This window comes from Ranitomeya imitator, chromosome 9 (genome assembly GCF_032444005.1).
Source record: "Ranitomeya imitator isolate aRanImi1 chromosome 9, aRanImi1.pri, whole genome shotgun sequence".
NCBI lineage: Eukaryota > Metazoa > Chordata > Amphibia > Anura > Dendrobatidae > Ranitomeya > Ranitomeya imitator.
Window position 1 is genome coordinate 154,123,848 of NC_091290.1, and position 23,056 is coordinate 154,146,903.

The following is a 23,056-nucleotide window of genomic DNA, read 5'->3' on the forward strand; positions in this document are numbered from 1 at the left end:
CACGGATGGGCCCGGCGCAGGCCGCCTCACATTGCCACTTACCCGCTCCAGGTTCAGAATCGTTGCCATTTGGGACAAGCGAGCAAATTTATCCCGGATGGTCCATGTTGTAACCGTGGTCAGGTAAGCGATGAGAGAACGCAGCTCCTTGTCAAACTGCAGCCCACCGAGCTGTGAGGAGAGAGGAGCAGTAAGCAGGAGCGGACCCCCACATGTGACAACGATGAGGACTATGGGTCTACCTATAGGGGGCACAGGCACACGGCGTCCATCTTACCCTGCTGAATGTGGATTTTAAAACCACCTTCTCCAGCTCCAAGGCTATCAGACTGGTGAGCAGACTGGTGAGGTTCTCATAGCTGATGGGTGAGAGGCCGACCTACAGGGAGATACACACCGCTCAATAACCCTGCACTACCATCACCCGACAGGCGCAGGGTCCGGCCCAGCCGCACGAGGAGCGCCCACCTTAAACTCCGCCATCAGCTGCTCCAGGTTCACGATAAACTGCTGCACCCAGGGGTCGTTGGCTTCATAGTCATTAAATTCCTCCTGGGACACATAAGGTTAAGGGATGATTCACTCCGGTGGTCAGTCTCACGTCCCCCCGGTCTCTACAATCTCACCTCCTCAATGTTGTGGGACACAGACAGGAAAAGGTTAATCCACGGCTTTGCTTGTGGTTTAATGGCCGTAGTGTTCAGCTCCCCCAGACCTTCCTGTTCAGGAGAAATGGAGAAGTGTCACTGCCCCCCTGGCGTTACCTGTCCGCCAGGACCCCCAGACTCACCTGGAGGAGGTCTCGGAATTTGTTTGATACAGAGGCCATATCTGAGAGGCAGCTGTCGATCTTCGCCTTCGCTTGGTCTCCTCCGAGGTCCTGACTAAACAGCTTCCTGCAGTCATTCTGGAACATGGCGGAACATTTACCGGTCACACGGGACGCAGCGAGGGGCACACGTCACTACAGCCTTACGGGTCTGATATATAGTCACATGGATCACTGCACAGAACGTCGGGCTGGCCACCCGCTATTCAGCATGTGTGTGATGAGCCCCCAGTGCATCCCGCAGCCCACCTGCCTGAGCCGGTGTGGGGAATAGAGACCATGGCTGCCGGCTGTAGAAGGCATAGGGCTACAGGTGTCTTTCCTGCCCGGCCGCAGCCTCCTTGGCCCCAGTGTAAACTCGTCCTCTTACCTCCAGATTCTTCTTTAGGGTCATAATATTCTCACTGCAAACTTCCACATTGTTCAGACTGACCTGGAAAAGGCAACAAGTCTGAGCAGTGACAATGGTGGATCCCATCCCCCAGGCTCAGCATCGTACCAGGAAGGACATCTTGGCCTCGTCGTTAGTCTCGATGCCCTTGGTATCAAACTTGCCCTGCTGCAGGCTGCTGTGCACGATGCTGACGGCGCTGGTCACGCCGCGCTGGATGTCCTGTAAGGTGGTGGCCGGGAAGCCCATCCGCAGCTTGTTACACAGGACCTCCCTGCAATCGATGGCAGACGCCTGACATGAAGGCGACCAGACCCCGCAATGCAGGAATCAGATCACGGCATTAATGTGCCTACAATCACCTGAAGTCAGACTCCATCATAGTTGTCGACAGGTTAATCATGGCGCAGAGACAATCAGTACTGGAGCTGGACAGCGCCCGCCCAATGCATTTCTTCACTATGTAGAACACGTCGTCCACCATGCTGGATATCAGCTGCCCCCGCTCACACGTGTCCATGGCCACTGCCTACACACGGGGTAAAGCACGACCTTAAACAGCATCGTACCAGGCCTCACCTCATTCCCAGTGCCACCAGTGCTCCCAGCAGGCCGGTCCACTCCCCAGTCATATCCCCTATATCCATAGTGCATGCCCCCTTTATTCCTCCTGGGTATCGCCATGTACCTTGTTGACGGACTCCCTCATGTAGTATTCCTCCATGGTGATGTAGTATCCGATCAGCTCCTGCATGGAGCGGCTCAGGAGGCAATGCTTCAGCAGCTTGTCCAGGTTCTGCTGATGTTCTAGAAAGAAAGAATCAGAATGGTGAGGCTGAGAATGACAGCGTCGAGGCCGGGAGTGACGAGGACAGGAGCGACAGTGCTGAGGCTGGGAGTGACGAGGACAGGAGCGACAGCGCAGAGGTTGGGAGTGACGAGGACAGGAGCGACAGCGCAGAGGTTGGGAGTGACGAGGACAGGAGTGACAGCGCCGAGGCCGAGAGTGACGAGGACAGGAGTGACAGTGACGAGGACAGGAGTGACGAGGATAGGAGCGACAGCGCTGAGGCCGAGAGTGACGAGGACAGGAGTGACAGTGAGGAGGCCGGGAGTGACGAGGACAGGAGCGACAGTGCTGAGGCTGGGAGTGACGAGGACAGGAGCTACAGTGCTGAGGCCGGGAGTGACGAGGACAGGAGCTACAGTGCTGAGGCCGGGAGTGACGAGGACAGGAGTGACAGTGACGAGGACAGGAGTGACGAGGATAGGAGCCACAGCGCTGAGGCCGAGAGTGACGAGGACAGGAGTGACAGTGACGAGGCCGGGAGTGACGAGGACAGGAGCGACAGTGCTGAGGCTGGGAGTGACGAGGACAGGAGCGACAGTGCTGAGGCCGGGAGTGACGAGGACAGGAGAGAGAGCGCCAAGGCCAGGAGAGACAAGGACAGGAGCGACAGTGCTGAGGCCGGGAGTGACGAGGACAGGAGAGAGAGCGCCAAGGCCAGGAGACACAAGGACAGGAGCGACAGCGCCGAGGCCAGGAGAGACAAGAACAGGAGCGACAGCGCCGAGGCCAGGAGAGACAAGAACAGGAGCGACAGCGCCGAGGCCAGTAGAGACAAGAACAGGAGCGACAGCGCCGAGGCCAGGAGAGACAAGGACAGGAGCGAGAGCGCCAAGGCCAGGAGAGACAAGGACAGGAGCGACAGTGCCGAGGCTGGGAGAGACAAGGACAGAAGCGACAGCACCGAGGCTGGGAGAGACGAGGACAGGAGCGACAGCGCCGAGGCTGAGAGTGACGAGGACAGGAGCGACAGCGCCAAGGCTGGGACTGACGAGGACAGGAGCAACAGCGCAGAGGCCGGGAGTGACAAGGACAGGAGTGACAGCGCAGAGGCCAGGAGAGACAAGGACAGGAGCGACCGTGCCGAGGCCGGGAGTGACTAGCACCAGAGCGAGAGCGCTGAGGCCGGGAGAGACAAGGACAGGAGCGACAGCGCCGAGGCTGGGAGAGACGAGAGGAGCGACAGCCCCGAGGTTGGGAGAGACAAGGATAGGAGCGACAGCGCCGAAGCTGGGAGTGACGAGGACAGGAGCGACAGCGCAGAGGCCGGGAGTGACGAGGACAGGAGCGACAGCGCAGATGTTGGGAGAGATAAAGTTTGATGGCGCCGAGGCCGAAAGCAACTAGGTCAACAATGACAGCACCGAAGACGAGAGTGACGAGGTCAACACTGACAGAGCCGAAAACGAGAGTGATGAGGTCGACAGTGACAGCACCGAGGATGGGAGCAACGAGGTCGACAGTGACAGAGCTGAAAACGAGAGTGACAAGGTTGACAGTGACAGCACCGAAGACGGGAGTAACAGCACTGTGGATAGGAGTGATGTACTGAGCTCAGCACCATCCACTCCATATCCTGATATTGGAGGCTTTGTCTATGTTCACACTGAACACCGAACAAGGAATAATCATTCCCAAGAATGGGTTAAAAATACATTTTTATTACATAATTTCATAAATACATGATAATCATCAAAGTAATCCAATAAATATAACACAAAAGGGAGAATCCACAGATACAGGAATAAAAGTGTGACACCTGGAAATAGCAAAGCAGCATGCAGACAACATCACAATACTAATACAAATTATCCGCTATCAGATATATTAACTCCTTTACCCCTGAGGGTGGTTTGCATGTTAATGACCGGGCCAATTTTTACAATTCTGACCACTGTCCATTTATGAGGTTATAACTCTGGAACGTTTCAACGGATCCTGGTGATTCTGACACTGTTTTCTCGTGACATATTGTACTTCATGATATCGGTAAAATTTATTTGATATTACCTGCGTTTATTTGTGAAAAAAACGGAAATTTGGCGAAAATTTCGCAATTTTCCAACTTTGAATTTTTATGCAATTAAATCACAGAGACATGTCACACAAAATACTTAATAAGTAACATTTCCCACATGTCTACTTTACATCAGCACAATTTTGGAACCAACATTTTTTTTGTGAGGGAGTTAGGCAGTGTAAGCGGTTTATACCTTGTGGGAATAAAAGGACTAGAAATAGGAAAAACCCAATGTGGCTAAACAAAGAAGTAAGACAGGCAATTAACAGTAAAAAGAAAGCATTTGCACTACTAAAGCAGGATGGCACCACTGAAGCTCTAAAAAACTATAGGGAGAAAAATACTTTATCTAAAAAACTAATTAAAGCTGCCAAAAAGGAAACAGAGAAGCACATTGCTAAGGAGAGTAAAACTAATCCCAAACTGTTCTTCAACTATATCAATAGTAAAAGAATAAAAACTGAAAATGTAGGCCCCTTAAAAAATAGTGAGGAAAGAATGGTTGTAGATGACGAGGAAAAAGCTAACATATTAAACACCTTCTTCTCCACGGTATTCACGGTGGAAAATGAAATGCTAGGTGAAATCCCAAGAAACAATGAAAACCCTATATTAAGGGTCACCAATCTAACCCAAGAAGAGGTGCGAAACCGGCTAAATAAGATTAAAATAGATAAATCTCCGGGTCCGGATGGCATACACCCACGAGTACTAAGAGAACTAAGTAATGTAATAGATAAACCATTATTTCTTACTAGATGGCAGCCCTCTTCTAAAGAATCGGGAGTCTAGAATCCATATATACTTTATTTATTCAAATGTAAGAATAATACAATTAATAAATAATAGTAAGAAAGAACAAAAAATGGCGGCACTCACCAGCTCTTGACAATTCTTGTTATTTAAGGTACAGTTACACAGGATCCATGAACATGCTTATGAGGGGAGGGATGAAAGACATCAGACGACAACTTTGCGTGTTGTGGGCAGTGTCAGGTAGTAGGAAAATAGCCAGTTAATAATAGGCAATAGTTCTTTGCAGGAATGCAGATATTAATAAATAGGCAGTTTATATTGCAGAGAAATTGCTGGGCAATAATGGACAATGTCCTTATGTGGCAAATAATAGAGCTATATACCCAATGTGGCAAAGAAGAGGTTAATAAACGGCAGTCTCTCAGTATAACAGTCAGTGAATAATAGGCAGTATATGGAGAAAACACCAAACAAAAGTTCAAAATCGGTGTGAAAATGTCACTGAACCACTTCACAACTAAATATATATAGTTTTGGTAAATGGTATTATCATTTTTTTGACGAAATTCGGCAGGAGCTTGAAGAGCAACGTCACTGGGCCGCCTCCACGCAGTAGAAACTTGCTGTGAGGTAAAAATTCAAAAATCACACCAAAATGGCGGGCGGAGTGTGTCACAGTACGGCACGTTTCTGATTGGTCGCTCGCAGCAGGCGGCAACCAATCAGACACTGGACATTAGCTCCGGACAAAGCCACGGAAGTTGGCACAAATTGCAGGAAGTAGTATTCTAGGCAATTATATATTAGATTTTTAGGGACTCTATAGCGACAGGGTCTGTTCCGCAGGACTGGCGCATAGCAAATGTGGTGCCAATATTCAAAAAGGGCTCTAAAAGTGAACCTGGAAATTATAGGCCAGTAAGTCTAACCTCTATTGTTGGTAAAATATTTGAAGGGTTTCTGAGGGATGTTATTCTGGATTATCTCAATGAGAATAGCTGTTTAACTCCATATCAGCATGGGTTTATGAGAAATCGCTCCTGTCAAACCAATCTAATCAGTTTTTATGAAGAGGTAAGCTATAGACTGGACCACGGTGAGTCATTGGACGTGGTATATCTCGATTTTTCCAAAGCGTTTGATACCGTGCCGCACAAGAGGTTGGTACACAAAATGAGAATGCTTGGTCTGGGGGAAAATGTGTGTAAATGGGTTAGTAACTGGCTTAGTGATAGAAAGCAGAGGGTGGTTATAAATGGTATAGTCTCTAACTGGGTCGCTGTGACCAGTGGGGTACCGCAGGGGTCAGTATTGGGACCTGTTCTCTTCAACATATTCATTAATGATCTGGTAGAAGGTTTACACAGTAAAATATTGATATTTGCAGATGATACAAAACTATGTAAAGCAGTTAATACAAGAGAAGATAGTATTCTGCTACAGATGGATCTGAATAAGTTGGAAACTTGGGCTGAAAGGTGGCAGATGAGGTTTAACAATGATAAATGTAAGGTTATACACATGGGAAGAGGGAATCAATATCACCATTACACACTGAACGGGAAACCACTGGGTAAATCTGACAGGGAGAAGGACTTGGGGATCCTAGTTAATGATAAACTTACCTGGAGCAGCCAGTGCCAGGCAGCAGCTGCCAAGGCAAACAGGATCATGGGGTGCATTAAAAGAGGTCTGGATACACATGATGAGAGCATTATACTGCCTCTGTACAAATCCCTAGTTAGACCGCACATGGAGTACTGTGTCCAGTTTTGGGCACCGGTGTCAGGAAGGATATAATGGAACTAGAGAGAGTACAAAGGAGGGCAACAAAATTAATAAATGGGATGGGAGAACTACAATACCCAGATAGATTAGCGAAATTAGGATTATTTAGTCTAGAAAAAAGACGACTGAGGGGCGATCTAATAACCATGTATAAGTATATAAGGGGACAATACAAATATCTCGCTGAGGATCTGTATATACCAAGGAAGGTGACGGGCACGAGGGGGCTGTCATGATCCCAATGGCAGGGGATCACAAAAGGACAAGCACAAAAAAACAAAACAAGCTCTAAGGTGATGGAAACTGAGCTGACCGCGATCCTGAACCTAAACACACAACTAGCTGTAGCCGGGGAACGTGCCTACGATGATTCCTAGACGTCTCGCGCCAGCCGAAGGACTAACTTCCCCTATTAGAAGAAACACAGACCTCTCTTGCCTCCAGAGAAACACCCCACAGAAATAGCAGCCCCCCACATGTAATGACGGTGAAATGAGAGGAAAGCACATACGTAGTTATGAAAACAGATTCAGCAAAATGAGGCCCGCTAAAGCTAGATAGCAGAGGATACAAAAGTGAACTGCGCGGTCAGCGAAAAACCCTACAAAAAAAACCATCCTGAAATTACTTGAACTCATGTGCCAACTCATGGAACATGAGGAGTAATATCAGCCCACTAGAGCAACCAGCAAAAAGGAATCACATATCTGCAAGCTGGACTAAGACAAAAATTAAGCAAAACGTGGAACAGGAAAATCAAAAACTTAGCTTGTCCTGAAGATTACAGAAGCGGGAAGCAGAGGTAACAAGACACACTGATTACATTGATAGCCGGCGAGGAAATGACAAGAAAGCAAGGTTAAATAGGAAACTCCCATATCCTGATAGAACAGGTGGACACCAGAGACCGCAGAAAACACAAGTCACCCAGTACCATCTGTAACCACCAGAGGGAGCCCAAAAACAGAATCCACAACAGTACCCCCCCCCTTGAGGAGGGGTCACCGAACCCTCACGAGAACCACCAGGGCGACCAGGATGAGCCCTATGAAAAGCACGGACCAAATCAGCAGCATGAACATCAGAGGCAACCACCCAAGAATTATCCTCCTGACCATAACCCTTCCACTTGACCAAATACTGGAGTTTCCGTCTGGAAACACGAGAATCCAAGATCTTCTCCACAACATACTCCAATTCTCCCTCCACCAGCACCGGAGCAGGAGGTTCAAGCGAAGGAACAACAGGTACCTCATACTTCCGCAACAACGACCGATGGAACACATTATGAATAGCAAACGATGCCGGGAGATCCAAACGAAACGACACAGGGTTAAGAATTTCCAAGATCCTATAGGGACCGATGAACCGAGGCTTGAACTTAGGAGAAGAGACCTTCATAGGAACAAAACGAGAAGACAACCACACCAAGTCCCCAACACGAAGTCGAGGACCCACGCGGCGACGGCGATTAGCAAACTGCTGAGCCCTCTGCTGGGACAACTTCAAATTGTCCACTGTCAAGGTAAAAATATATGTCTTTATACTCTTTTGTACTTTTATATATTCTTATGCTGTGAAACAATAAGTTTTTCCCCTTTGCTTGCTAAATGCAAATTTAACTGTATTTAAGATGGCTGCCAGTATTCACTTTTGCCTTAGTTTTTGTACTTGCCAAGAATCTACTTTCGTTTCTGAAGCTAAAGTATCGTTTCTGGAGAAATGGAAACTTAACAAGATGTGGACAAAGGAAGATTCATCAGATGATGTCATAGCCAATCAGAGGGACTGAATACTAGATACATTGCTTAAACCCCGCCTAACCCCGCCCTCTGCACACCTTCCCCCAATGGACTATATAATGTTATGTATATGAAATAAACAGTTCAGTTGCTGTGACGTTACACACGAGCGTGCAATGAGTTTGAACCAGCATTGTGTCTGACTCATTCTTATCCGGTACCAACATGCTCCTAATCTGATTTGGAATGACTGGTGGATGAAGGGTATTGTCGTGACGACCCCGACAATTTGGCGCCCAACGTGGGGCGTGGCCCGCGATCCGAGACCCCCTGGACCCATGCCTGGACGTCCGTGGACGACACCCGTAGTGGCTGACCTCGAGGACTGATCACCCTCCAAACACGGTAAGTGGAGATCGCATACTATGTATGTGTCACACTTGCTAGTGTTTCAGCCATTATTGGTTAGTCTGTGGTCTCCTTGGGTCTGGGGAGTGACTGGTCGAGTGGTGAGACCGAGCGCGATCCCGTGCCACGCTTCGAACCAGCAACTGAGAGACGTCGCACTCTGCGCGTCCTCGTGTACACCACACCTCCTCCACCGGTCATTGTACTCCATTCAACCACCCTACCCGTGACTGTTGCCTAGTAGTGATAGAGTGAAAGATTGAGACGTTTGTGGATTGGGATAGGAGACGTAGCCTCTGTGATATTGCACGCACATACATCGGTAATTAAGACGTCCCAAGAGGGGGACCACCAGAAACACTTGCACACACTTGCACATATCGGTAATTAAGACGTCCCAAGAGGGGGACCACCAGAAACACTTGCACACACTTGCACATATCGGTAATTAAGACGTCCCAAGAGGGGGACCACCAGAAACACAGTGGAGGGGTCTCACTAGGAGACAGCCTCCCAACGTTTAGAATATCGTGACAGGACAGACTGTAATCACTGGTGTTCAGGTTAGGGAAAAATATTGAGCGCGAGGCTCTTTATTCATAACACGTGGAGCGCGAGGCTCCGTGTTAGGACACACGTGTTGCTGTCGCTGTCAGCGGCCTACTGCAGAAGGGCGTAGTATTCTGTGAGTCATGTTACGTCTCTTATGGCAGAAGAAGTCCGTGCCCCACGAGTTAGATGAGGATGCTGTGGAAGTCAAGACAATAGTAGAGTCACGGGAGGGCAAGAAGGCAGTCAAGAATGTCGAGAAGGTGTACGAGCATGTAGGATTGCCCTCGACAGGGAGATTGCAGCTGTCTACATGGCACCATCTCATAAAGAACGAGCAAAAAGGTTGATGGAGAGGAAAGATGAAAGGATGCAGAGCCCGTGTTTGGCTATAAAATACCTCAATCATTAGTTTTTCTAGGGTGTTCTGGCAAATGAGTTGTGTGAAGGTTTTGTAGAAATTAATTGAGTCTGAGAACTGCTGTATTTTGTCACTCTGTGTGGTTTTCCGAGACACCCAATGGGAGGGTGGAGTCAAATAGCTGCGTTATTGTCTTCTTTTGTGTTAAGGAATGCTGTAAATTCTTGTCTGTGTGTCTGTGGCCGATGGGAGGGGTGAACCCCTGCGCGAATTGTTTTCTTTGATTTCTCCTTTTTGTGCTGCCGGCCGGAGAAAGGGGGGGCCAAAGTTTCCAGAAGAACTTAACCCAGTCTGTATCAGCAGCTGTAGCGATCCTCACTCGCTCTCTAGTCCCCCTCCCCTCGCAGCTTCAAGGACACAACTCGCAGCTCGCTTCCTTATCAGTGGCCCAAGAAGCAGAAGACTTCAGCTCCAGCTCCCCCTCCCTTACACAAATCCAGTCTTACGCTCCAATATTCATTTTAACCCTGTGTCTGGAAATCTCCCTCGCCATGTTAATTCTCAGACCAAGATAGGACAGATGGATTTGTAAATATTGCGGTCAGACAAACCCAGACTGAAGAAATACTTGTATAATCTGTGCTGCAACCTGACCTAAGTGAATTACGCTGATTCCTGATCACATGTAGTGATATAAAAAGCTGACACAGGATAGTGGGTAGTGGGGACATTAATTTTGGGAGTAAGCTGACAGTAATCCTTTTGGGAAGGAGCTGTAGACCAGCATGTCATGTCACCCCCAACCGGTCATCTAGTCACCCCCACCACCAGAGAACCAACCACATCAGGTAGTGTAAGACAGATACAGGAGTATTATCCCTGAAAGCCCTCTGAATAATTGGCTGACCCTGAGAACAAACCTTTCCCATTATACAGACAAAGAGAATATGATGGACGTATAAGTGCACCTGAGCAGACCTAGAGAGTTGGTGAGCCAAGATGATGGTCAGATGGTATTTATGTTATATAACCCCTATGTAGATGAGTATAATGAGATGTATATCTTACATGCCCTTTCCACGGTTATGATGGCCCTGATAGGCCCAGATCCACCCTCAATAATGCCTGTAGAAAAAAAAAAAAAAAATAGGGGGGATAGTGTCTCTAACCCTGTCAGTTAGAATATGCCTATGTCACGTTACTTCAGTATGTGGGTAATTTTTTTGTTTTTTTGTTGTGTGCACAGACCGAGCAGGAAGCCATTGTTGCCACTGTTAGTTTTCGCAAGTATCTGGCAGATCTGAACTGTCGGGCTTCGGCCTTGAAACTTCGGTTCTGCCTTGGTCAAGTGATATTTTTGGGTCACTGTCTCCTTCAGGGTGCCAGACACCTCACAGAAGAAAGAAAAAAATAGCCGTCAGCTCCCTTCCATTCCCAAAAGATGAGACTGAACTCCAGCGTTTTCTTGGACTATGTACTTATTGTTGTCAGTGGATACCGGACGCATCCCGCATAATGCAACCTCTCTACAAGGCCCTGAAAGACTGTTCAAGATATGGTGATGATTTTGGCAGATTTCACACATGATACGCTGTTACTACGGAAGATACTGTATTGCACGGAGCTGCACTCACTCCCTCCCACCCTGTCAGCGCAAGAAGCAGAACGTCAGGCTCTGTCTACTACATGTACTTTGGCCAAGGACAGGCGGGCTAATAAATACACAGACTCATAGTAAGCATTTGGTATTGCTCATGATTTCGGAGCCTATGAACCAATCAAGGATTTGTTACTACCGCCGGGACTCAGTGAAGAATGTTGAAGCTGTTAAAGCCCTCATGGACTCAATAAAATTACCTACTCAGGTGGCCATTATGAAAGTTAAGGAGCACGGTACTATGGAACAGTTCACAGACTGTTGGTAATGCCTCTGCGGATATGCAAGTAAAAGCCGCTGCTCTCCTACCCGTTGAACTGACCATACCAGCTATGGTGACCACACGCTCTCTGCGTAAACAGTTACAAGAAACACTGACTCTACAGGAACCTGATGATCTATGACAGACTGAGGTTTTCTGCCGGACCCCGCAAGACCGCTTAATGACGATGCAGACAATGTCTCCAAAGGAAGAAGTGAAGCAGTGGAAAGCTGATGGAGCACGTATGGACAATGGTCGCTGAAAGAAAAAAAAAAAAAAAGGACCAACTTGTGTGTCTCCCTAAGCAGATGTACCCTGCTATTGTCACGTGGGCGCATGGGCCCACACATCGAGGTATCTGTCAGACCTGCAATTCCGGTCAACTTCAACGTGTACCCCAAAGCATCTTGCTAAGCCCGACTATCCTTTCCAAAGGCTCCAGGTGGACCTCATCATGTTGCCGAAGTCTGGAAGGTATGAATATTGTCTGGTGGTTGTCGACATGTTCTCCAGTTGGCCAGAAGTATTCCCCGTTACCAACGTGACTGCAAAGATCACAGCAAAGAAACTGGTGATGGAAGTTATATGCAGATATGGTGTTCCAGAAGTTGCTGAAAGTGACCAAGGCCCGGACTTTTCTTCTCATGTGTATCAGGAGGTTCTGACAATGCTTGGATCCACTGTAGCCCTCCATACTCCATACTCTCCACAATCCAGTGGGAAAGTTAAGAGGCTGAACAGCACACTGAAGGGACAATTGACCAAAATGATGCAGGAGACTACGGCTCCATGGCCAGGGCTCTTACACATTCGTACTACCCCTATTGCAAAACATGGCCTGTCCCCATATGAGATATTGTTTGGTGCTAGGTTCTCAGTTGTAAATTTTCAGTCTCAGTAGTTGTCAGAAGAAACTGACCGTGCTGTTCAATATGTTATTCAGCTTAGTAAGAAATGTTGCTAACACCCATGTTTTAGTTTTTTTCTTCCCTTCCAGGTTCAGCAGAAACCGATATTTGTCATAATTTGAAGCCTGGTGGTTTTATGGTCGTGAAAAGCTATGTCAGTAAAACTTGAAGGAAAGAGCACCTGGATCCACGCTGCACACTGCAAAAGAGACCGAACCAGCGCTTAGTCACAATGGTGATCGAAGGAAAATGTTGCTGTTGTTTTTGGTCCTGAGGCTGGGGGCCATCTTCGCCCCTACCTCCTCGGCCCCTATTGTAAATAAGAATTCCGGTGCCACTATTCTTTGGGTAAACCTAACGGCCCCGGTAAATATCTGGAGATTTGATTTCTGCGATGTAGTCAAGTGCCCCGAGACTCAGCGGGTGGTAGAGGGAATTATCCAGTATTGTATATGTGCTACCAGAGATAACAATTGTACTGGGGAGGTATTTTCATAATGTGTTTAATAGTGGATACTATGGGAATTTAGGCCATATACAGCTCTAGGATATTAGCTTCAGACCAACCAAGGCCCCCGTTACCAGTACAGCTAAAACAGGCCCAGGTAAACGTTTGCAAAATATAGTTAACGAAGTAATCCCCATTCCAGGTCTTAGTTGGCAAGAAGTCTTCTCCATAGAAACACAAACAGCCCCAAGGACAAATTTATGGTTAGAATGGGTAAGATACAATGTAAGAGTCCAGAATATCTCTGTAGGATGTGTTGCTTGTGCTGCAGCGAATACACATCTATACACACATGCATTGTTTTTTCCTGATGACAATACCACTGTCTGTGTTATGAATCTGTTGAAGGGTCTAAAGCCCACTGATTGCTCAGATTATGTCTCACTAATTCATGAAGCACCTAAATTAAAGGTCCCAGGAGGGATAACTGTGTTAGCTGATAATTATACCTGCTATAATTCCCACGACACTACAGGTACACCAGTAGGGGTCTTCAAGACAGGTTTCTGTAAAGAGAACAGTTCCCTGGATACTGACTTGCTAGCTAATCATACACGGTATATGTACGACATTTATTGGTTATGTGGAGATGGTAAGCTCCGTCCTAGGTTGCCTAATGCCTGGACAGGTCAATGCACCCTTGTTAAACTAGATATGCAGTTCAAGATTTTGCCTTGGGATCCAGAGACACCTGATGAATATACCAGAATGAGGAGAAGCCTTGATCAGCTCCACATGAGTTATGAAGAAGATCCATTGTTATATGTCGATGGCGTTGGAGTGCCAAGGGGGGTGCCTGACCAATTTAAAGCCGAGAACCAGATCTATGTTGGCTTTGCTTCTTTAATCCACAGGTGCAGATTAATAAGAATGTTGATTGGATCAATTACACATATTACAGTGAACAAAGGTTTGTCAATTTTACCTGTGATGCTTTCCAGGGTATAGTTGAGGAATTGGGCCCTAATACTAGAATGACCCTCCAAAACCGACTAGCCCTTGATATGATCTTAGCTAAGGAAGGAGGAGTCTGTGGGATGGTGGGAGAGGAATGTTGTACCTATATCCCTCAGAACTCTGGGGTAAATGGAAAGAACATGATAGCCCTTAAGAAGATAAATGGGTTAGCAGCAGAATTAAAATCTAATGCTGGAGTAGACACATCTTTCTTTTCCGGTTGGTTGGGTGGGCTCAAGGGATTCCTTCAACAAGCTTGTCTAGTACTGATTGCTCTCCTTGTAGTTGGATCGATAACCCTCTGTTATGTTATTCCCCTGTATAAAAAGGTTATTGCTGAAACAACTCCGACTAGCACCTTCCTCAACCAAGAAGTAGACCCACTAGAGTACAATGGTACTGATCCAGGGGAGATCCCTAAGTACGCCCCCTCAAGATGTTAGACAAAACCCCTTACTCTCAGATGATGCAAAGAGATTTAGTTTAGGGACAGCGGGAGAACTCCATGTGAAGCTAGTGAAGGGTTCAGCTGCCTGGAGGCCTCTCACAAGGGGAGAGCTTCTGAGGTGTCTGGATGAAGAAATCCACCTCCCCTTTCCCCATCACATGGACAGTCTCAAAGGATCTTTCTTTTTAGGGAAAAACTTAGTGTTTAGGGGGGATTGTCAAGGTAAAAATATATGTCTTTATACTCTTTTGTACTTTTATATATTCTTATGCTGTGAAACAATAAGTTTTTCCCCTTTGCTTGCTAAATGCAAATTTAACTGTATTTAAGATGGCTGCCAGTATTCACTTTTGCCTTAGTTTTTGTACTTGCCAAGAATCTACTTTCGTTTCTGAAGCTAAAGTATCGTTTCTGGAGAAATGGAAACTTAACAAGATGTGGACAAAGGAAGATTCATCAGATGATGTCATAGCCAATCAGAGGGACTGAATACTAGATACATTGCTTAAACCCCGCCTAACCCCGCCCTCTGCACACCTTCCCCCAATGGACTATATAATGTTATGTATATGAAATAAACAGTTCAGTTGCTGTGACGTTACACACGAGCGTGCAATGAGTTTGAACCAGCATTGTGTCTGACTCATTCTTATCCGGTACCAACATGCTCCTAATCTGATTTGGAATGACTGGTGGATGAAGGGTATTGTCGTGACGACCCCGACACCACCACATGACTCCAAATCTGATCCAACCTATCCACCACCATGTCCACTCCAGGACAATCAGAAGGCTCCACCTGACCAGAGGAAAAACGAGGATGAAACCCCGAATTACAAAAGAAAGGAGAAACCAAGGTAGCAGAACTAGCCCGATTATTAAGGGCAAATTCGGCAAGCGGCAAAAAGGTAACCCAGTCATCTTGATCAGCAGAAACAAAACACCTTAAATAAGTTTCCAAGGTCTGATTAGTTCGTTCAGTCTGGCCATTCGTCTGAGGATGGAATGCAGACGAAAAGGACAAATCAATGCCCATCTTAGCACAGAACGTCCGCCAAAATCTAGACACAAACTGGGATCCCCTGTCAGAAACAATGTTCTCCGAAATCTCATGCAAACGAACCACGTTCTGAAAAAACAGAGGGACCAACTCAGAGGAGGAAGGTAACTTAGGCAAGGGTACCAGATGAACCATCTTAGAAAATCGGTCACACACAACCCAGATGACGGACATTTTTTGAGAGACAGGGAGATCCGAAATAAAGTCCATGGAAATGTGCGTCCAAGCTCTTCGGGATAGGCAAAGGTGACAACAATCCACTGGCCCGAGAACAGCAAGGCTTAGCCCGAGCGCAAACTTCACAAGACTGCACAAAAGAACGCACATCCCTCGACAAGGAAGGCCACCAAAAAGACCTGGCCACCAAGTCTCTAGTACCAAATATTCCAGGATGACCTGCCAACGCAGAAGAATGGACCTCGGAGATGACTCTACTGGTCCAATTATCCGGAACAAACAGTCTTTCAGGCGGACAATGATCAGGTTTATCCGCCTGAAACTCCTGCAAAGCACGTCGCAAGTCTGGGGAGACAGCCGACAAAATCACCCCATCCCTAAGGATACCAGTGAGCTCAGAATTTCCAGGGGAGTCAGGCACAAAACTCCTAGAAAGAGCATCCGCCTTCACATTCTTTGAACCTGGCAGGTATGAAACCACAAAATCGAAACGGGAGAAAAACAGTGACCAACGAGCCTGTCTAGGATTCAGACGCTTGGCAGACTCAAGGTAAATCAGATTTTTGTGATCAGTCAAGACCACCACACGATGTCTAGCACCCTCAAGCCAATGACGCCACTCCTCAAATGCCCACTTCATGGCCAAAAGCTCCCGATTACCAACATCATAATTCCGCTCAGTGGGCGAAAACTTTCTAGAAAAGAACGCACATGGCTTCATCACCGAGCAATCGGAGCTTCTCTGCGACAAAACCGCCCCCGCTCCAATCTCGGAAGCATCAACCTCAACCTGAAAAGGAAGCGAAACATCAGGCTGACGCAACACAGGAGCAGAAGAAAACCGGCGCTTAAGTTCCTGAAAGGCCTCCACAGCCGCAGGATACCAATCAGCAACATCAGCACCCTTCTTAGTCAAATCCGTCAAAGGCTTAACAACACTAGAAAAATTAGTTATGAAACGACGATAAAAATTAGCAAAGCCCAAGAACTTCTGTAGACTCTTAAGAGATGTAGGCTGCGTCCAGTCACAAATAGCCTGAACCTTGACGGGATCCATCTCAATAGTAGAAGGGGAAAAAATATACCCCAAAAAAGAAATCTTCTGGACTCCAAAGAGACACTTTGAACCTTTTACAAACAAAGAATTGGCCCGCAGGACCTGAAACACCTTCCTGACCTGCTGAACATGGGACTCCCAGTCATCAGAAAAAAACAAAACATCATCCAAATACACAATCATAAATTTATCCAGATATTCACGGAAAATATCGTGCATAAAGGACTGGAAGACAGAAGGAGCATTAGAAAGTCCAAAAGGCATCACCAAATACTCAAAATGGCCCTCAGGCGTATTAAATGCGGTTTTCCACTCATCACCCTGCTTTATCCGCACAAGATTATACGCACCCCGAAGATCAATCTTAGTGAACCATTTAGCCCCCTTAATGCGAGCGAACAAATCAGTCAACAATGGCAAAGGATACTGATATTTGACTGTAATCTTATTCAAAAGACGGTAATCTATACAAGGCCTCAAGGAACCATCTTTTTTGGCCACGAAAAAAAAAACCTGCTCCCAAAGGGGACGAAGATGGACGGATATGTCCCTTTTCCAAGGACTCCTTAACATAATCCCGCATAGCAGTATGCTCTGGCACTGACAGATTGAACAAACGTCCTTTAGGAAATTTACTGCCAGGAATCAAATCTATAGCACAATCGCAATCCCTGTGAGGAGGAAGCGAATTGAGCTTAGGCTCCTCAAAAACATCCCGATAATCAGACAAAAATACAGGAACCTCAGAAGGAGTAGATGAAGCGATAGAAATCGGAGGTGCATCATCATGAACCCCCTGACATCCCCAGCTTAACACAGACATCGTTTTCCAGTCCAAGACTGGGTTATGAGTTTGTAACCATGGCAGACCAAGCACTAAGACATCATGTAAATTATACAGTACCAGGAAGCGAATCACCTCCTGATGAACGGGAGTCATACGCATGGTCACTTGTGTCCAGTACTGAGGTTTATTCATAGCAAAAGGTGTAGAGTCAATTATTTTCAAAGGAATAGGGACTTCCAGAGGCTCCAGACTAAACCCACAGCGGTTGGCAAATGACCAATCCATAAGACTCAGGGCAGCGCCTGAATCCACATAGGCATCGACGGAAATGGATGATAATGAACAAATCAGAGTCACAGACAGAATGAACTTAGACTGTAAAGTACTAATGGCAACAGACTTATCAACCTTTTTTGTGCGTTTAGAGCATGCTGATATAACATGAGCTGAATCACCACAATAAAAACACAACCCATTTTTCCGCCTATAGTTTTGCCGTTCACTTCTGGACTGAATTCTATCACATTGCATTGTCTCAGGTGCCTGTTCAGAAGACACCGCCAAATGGTGCACAGGTTTGCGCTCCCGTAAACGCCGATCAATCTGAATAGCCATAGTCATAGACTCATTCAGACCTGTAGGCGCAGGGAACCCCACCATAACATCTTTAATGGCCTCAGAAAGGCCATCTCTGAATCTTGCAGCCAGGGCGCACTCATTCCACTGAGTAAGCACCGACCATTTCCGAAATTTCTGACAATATATTTCTGCTTCATCTTGCCCCTGAGAGAGAGCCAATAAAGCTCTTTCAGCCTGAATCTCTAGGTTAGGTTCCTCATAGAGCAAACCCAATGCCAGAAAAAACGCATCCACACTGAGCAACGCAGGATCCCCTGGTGCCAATGCAAATGCCCAATTCTGAGGGTCACCCCGCAGGAAAGATATAACAATTTTGACTTGCTGAGCAGGGTCTCCAGAGGAGCGAGATTTCAAAGAAAGAAACAACTTGCAATTGTTCCTAAAATTCAGAAAACTAGATCTATCTCCAGAAAAAAACTCTGGGATAGGAATTCTAGGTTCAGACATAGGAGCATGTACAACAAAATCTTGTATATTTTGAACCTTAGCAGCAAGATTATTCAGGCTGGAAGCCAAACTCTGGACGTCCATGATAAACAGCTGAGGTCAGAGCCATTCAAGGATTAAGAGGAGGTAAGACGCAGCCAGGCTGCAATTAAGGCTAGGCAGCAAACTCTGAGGGAAAAAAAAAAAAAAAAAAAAAAAAACTTCCTCAGACTACTTTTCCTCCTACTTCAGCCAATACGATTACCACTTTTTGGCCGGCTATACTGTCATGATCCCAATGGCAGGGGATCACAAAAGGACAAGCACAAAAAACAAAACAAGCTCTAGGGTGATGGAAACTGAGCTGACCGCGATCCTGAACCTAAACACACAACTAGCTGTAGCCGGGGAACGTGCCTACGATGATTCCTAGACGTCTCGCGCCAGCCGAAGGACTAACTTCCCCTATTAGAAGAAACACAGACCTCTCTTGCCTCCAGAGAAACACCCCACAGAAATAGCAGCCCCCCACATGTAATGACGGTGAAATGAGAGGAAAGCACATACGTAGTTATGAAAACAGATTCAGCAAAATGAGGCCCGCTAAAGCTAGATAGCAGAGGATACAAAAGTGAACTGCGCGGTCAGCGAAAAACCCTACAAAAAAACCATCCTGAAATTACTTGAACTCATGTGCCAACTCATGGAACATGAGGAGTAATATCAGCCCACTAGAGCAACCAGCAAAAAGGAATCACATATCTGCAAGCTGGACTAAGACAAAAATTAAGCAAAACGTGGAACAGGAAAATCAAAAACTTAGCTTGTCCTGAAGATTACAGAAGCGGGAAGCAGAGGTAACAAGACACACTGATTACATTGATAGCTGGCGAGGAAATGACAAGAAAGCCAGGTTAAATAGGAAACTCCCATATCCTGATAGAACAGGTGGACACCAGAGACCGCAGAAAACACAAGTCACCCAGTACCATCTGTAACCACCAGAGGGAGCCCAAAAACAGAATCCACAACAGGGGGCATTCTTTGCGTCTTGAGGAGAGAAGGTTTTTCCACCAACATAGAAGAGGATTCTTTACTGTTAGGGCAGTGAGAATCTGGAATTGCTTGCCTGAGGAGGTGGTGATGGCGAACTCAGTCGAGGGGTTCAAGAGAGGCCTGGATGTCTTCCTGGAGCAGAACAATATTGTATCATACAATTATTAGGTTCTGTAAAAGGACGTAGATCTGGGGATTTATTATGATGGAATATAGGCTGAACTGGATGGACAAATGTCTTTTTTCGGCCTTACTAACTATGTTACTATGTTACTATGGAGTTATAAGGGTTAAAAGTTGACCAGCAATTTCTCATTTTTACAACACCATTTTTTTTTTAGGGACCACATCACATTTGAAGTCATTTTGAGGGGTCTATATGAAATAACCAAGTGTGACACCATTCTAAAAACTGCACCCCTCAAGGTGCTCAAAACCACATTCAAGAAGTTTATTAACCCTTCTGGTGCTTCACAGGAATTTTTTGGAATGTTTAAATAAAAGTGAACATTTAACTTTTCTTCACAAAAAATTTACTTCAGCTCCAAGGGTACCAAGGGTTACAGGAGAAAATGAACCCCAAAAGTTGTTGTACAATTTGTCCTGAGTACGTTGATACCCCATATGTGGGGGTAAACCACTGTTTGGGCGCATGGCAGAGCTCGGAAGGGAAGGAGCGCCGTTTGACTTTTCAATGCAAAATTGACAGGAATTGAGATGGGACACCATGTTGCGTTTGGAGAGCCCCTGATGTGCCTAAACATTGAAACCCCCCACAAGTGACACCATTTTGGAAAGTAGACCCCTTAAGGAACTTATGTAGATGTGTTGTGAGCGCTTTGACCCACCAAGGGCTTCACAGAAGTTTATAATGCAGAGCCGTAAAAATTAAACAAAAATTTTTTCCCACAAAAATTATTTTTTAGCCCCCAGTTTTGTATTTTCCCGAGGGTAACAGGAGAAATTGGACCACAAAAGTTGAGGTCCAATTTGTCCTGATTGCGCTGATACCCCATATGTGGGGGGGTACCACCGTTTGGACGCATGGGAGGGCTCAGAAGGGAAGGAGCGCCATTTGGAATGCAGACTTAGATGGAATGGTCTGCAGGCGTCACATTGAGTTTGCAGAGCCCCTAATGCACCTAAACAGTAGAAGCCCCCCACAAGTGACCCCATATTGGAAACAAGACCCCCCAAGGAACTTATCTAGATGTGTTGTGAGAACTTTGAGCCACCAAGTGTTTCACTACAGTTTATAACGCAGAGCCGTGAAAATAAAAAATCTTTTTTTTCCCACAAAAATTATTTTTAGTCCCCAGTTTTGTATTTTCCCAAGGGTAACAGGAGAAATGGGACCCCAAAAGTTGTTGTCCTATTTGTCCTGAGTACGCTGATACCCCATATGTTGGGGGTAAACCCCTGTTTGGGCACACGGGAGAGCTCGGAAGGGAAGGAGCACTGTTTTACTTTTTCAACGCAGAATTGGCTGGAATTGAGATTGGACGCCATGTCGTGTTTGGAGAGCCCCTGATGTGCCGAAACAGTGGAAACCCCCCAATTATAACTGAAACCCTAATCCAAACACACCCCTAACTCTAATTCCAACAGTAACCCTAACCACACCTCTAACCCCAACCACACCCCTAACCCTAATCACAACCCTATTCCCAACTGTAAATGTAATCCAAACCCTAACTGTAACTTTAGCCCCAACACTAACTGTAGCCTTAACCCTAGCCCTAACCCTAGCCCTAACCCTAGCCCCAACCCTAACCCTAGCCCTAACCCTAATCCTAGCCCTAATGGGAAAATGGAAATAAATGCATTTTTTTTATTTTTCCCTAACTAAGGGGGTGATGAAGGGGGGTTTGATTTACTTTTATAGCGGGTTTTTTAGCGGATTTTTATGATTGGCAGCCGTCACACACTGAAAGACGCTTTTTATTGCAAAAAATATTTTTTGCGTTACCACATTTTGAGAGCTATAAATTTTCCATATTTTGGTCCACAGAGTCATGTGAGGTCTTGTTTTTTGCGGGACGAGTTGACGTTTTTATTGGTAACATTTTCGGGCACGTGACATTTTTTGATCGCTTTTTATTCCGATTTTTGTTAGGCAGAATGACCAAAAACCAGCTATTCATGAATTTCTTTTGGGGGAGGCGTTTATACCGTTCCGCGTTTGGTAAAATTGATAAAGCAGTTTTATTCTTCAGGTCAGTACGATTACAGCGACACCTCATTTATATCATTTTTTTATGTTTTGGCGCTTTTATACGATAAAAACTATTTTATAGAAAAAAATAATTATTTTTGCATCGCTTTATTCTCAGGACTATAACTTTTTTATTTTTTTGCTGATGATGCTGTATGGCGGCTCGTTTTTTGCGGGACAAGATGACGCTTTCAGCGGTACCATGGTTATTTATATCTATCTTTTTGATCGCATGTTATTCCACTTTTTGTTCGGCGGTATGATAATATTTTTTTTACACATTTGGAAATTGTTTTTTTTAACTTTGTCCTAATGGGGGGGGGAGACATCACAGATCGCTGATCTGACAGTTTGCACAGCACTCTGTCAGATCACCGATCTGACTTACAGCACTGCAGGCTTCACAGTGCCTGCTCTGTGACGAAGCTGTAGGAAGACAGCGAAACGCGTCGAGGTTCCTTGTGCACGTGCACCTTTGCCGCCATGTTTACAGGTATAGTTTTATTGTAGAGATATGTACTGGGGCTATTTCTTGCATTATGGCTGGCCGCTTTTTCAGTCTATTTAGTGTTGCATGAATATTATATAGCAACAGCCATATATGCAGCCAGCTATACCTTTGGTATTACATCTTTGGTGGATAGCAGGTTAGGTATATTACTTTGAGCTATAGGTAGATATTCTTTGGATATTTTATCATAATATAGGTATATCTCCTATGCTCTATAGGGAGTCATCATCATTATTAGCATATGCTGCTGTCCTCCTCTTACATACATTGTGGCATCGGTGTTCTGTGCACATATTGGTCTATGTACTGTCCCATCTGCCAAGTATCCATATTCTTTTGTATTTTCTATATGTATTATATGTATTAATAAAACGTGTTGTTTATATATCTTTATACATTGGATCAGTGGTCCTTCTTTGTTCTCCTATCGTTTTCTGTGAAGCCACCTCCCTCCCTGCAGGACCCGGATGCCGCGGCCAAACATGATCGCGTTGCTGCGGGGGGCTCAGGGAAGCCCGCAGGGAGCCCCCTCCCTGCGCGATGCTTCCTTATACCGCCGGCACACCGCGATCATGTTTGATCGCGGTGTGCCGGGGGTTAATGTGTCGGGGGCAGTCCGTGACCGCTCCTGGCACATAGTGCCGGATGTCAGCTGCGATAGGCAGCTGACACCCGGCCGCGCTTCCCCCGTGAGCGC

At 46.2% G+C, this 23,056-nt stretch overlaps 1 protein-coding gene across 1 annotated transcript in view; it reads right to left on the reverse strand.

Annotated features, from left to right (window-relative positions):
- Positions 1-23,056, reverse strand: part of COG4 (component of oligomeric golgi complex 4) — a 45,054-nt gene that overhangs the window by 443 nt on the left and 21,555 nt on the right. Inside the window, exons 10-18 of the mRNA XM_069739530.1 lie at positions 1,909-2,027; positions 1,583-1,749; positions 1,329-1,494; positions 1,200-1,262; positions 791-907; positions 627-719; positions 469-552; positions 278-379; positions 43-171 (exon numbers count right to left, since the gene is read on the reverse strand). Of these exons, the coding sequence (XP_069595631.1) occupies positions 43-171; positions 278-379; positions 469-552; positions 627-719; positions 791-907; positions 1,200-1,262; positions 1,329-1,494; positions 1,583-1,749; positions 1,909-2,027 (1,040 nt within the window). The remainder of the gene's footprint in view (positions 1-42; positions 172-277; positions 380-468; positions 553-626; positions 720-790; positions 908-1,199; positions 1,263-1,328; positions 1,495-1,582; positions 1,750-1,908; positions 2,028-23,056) is intronic.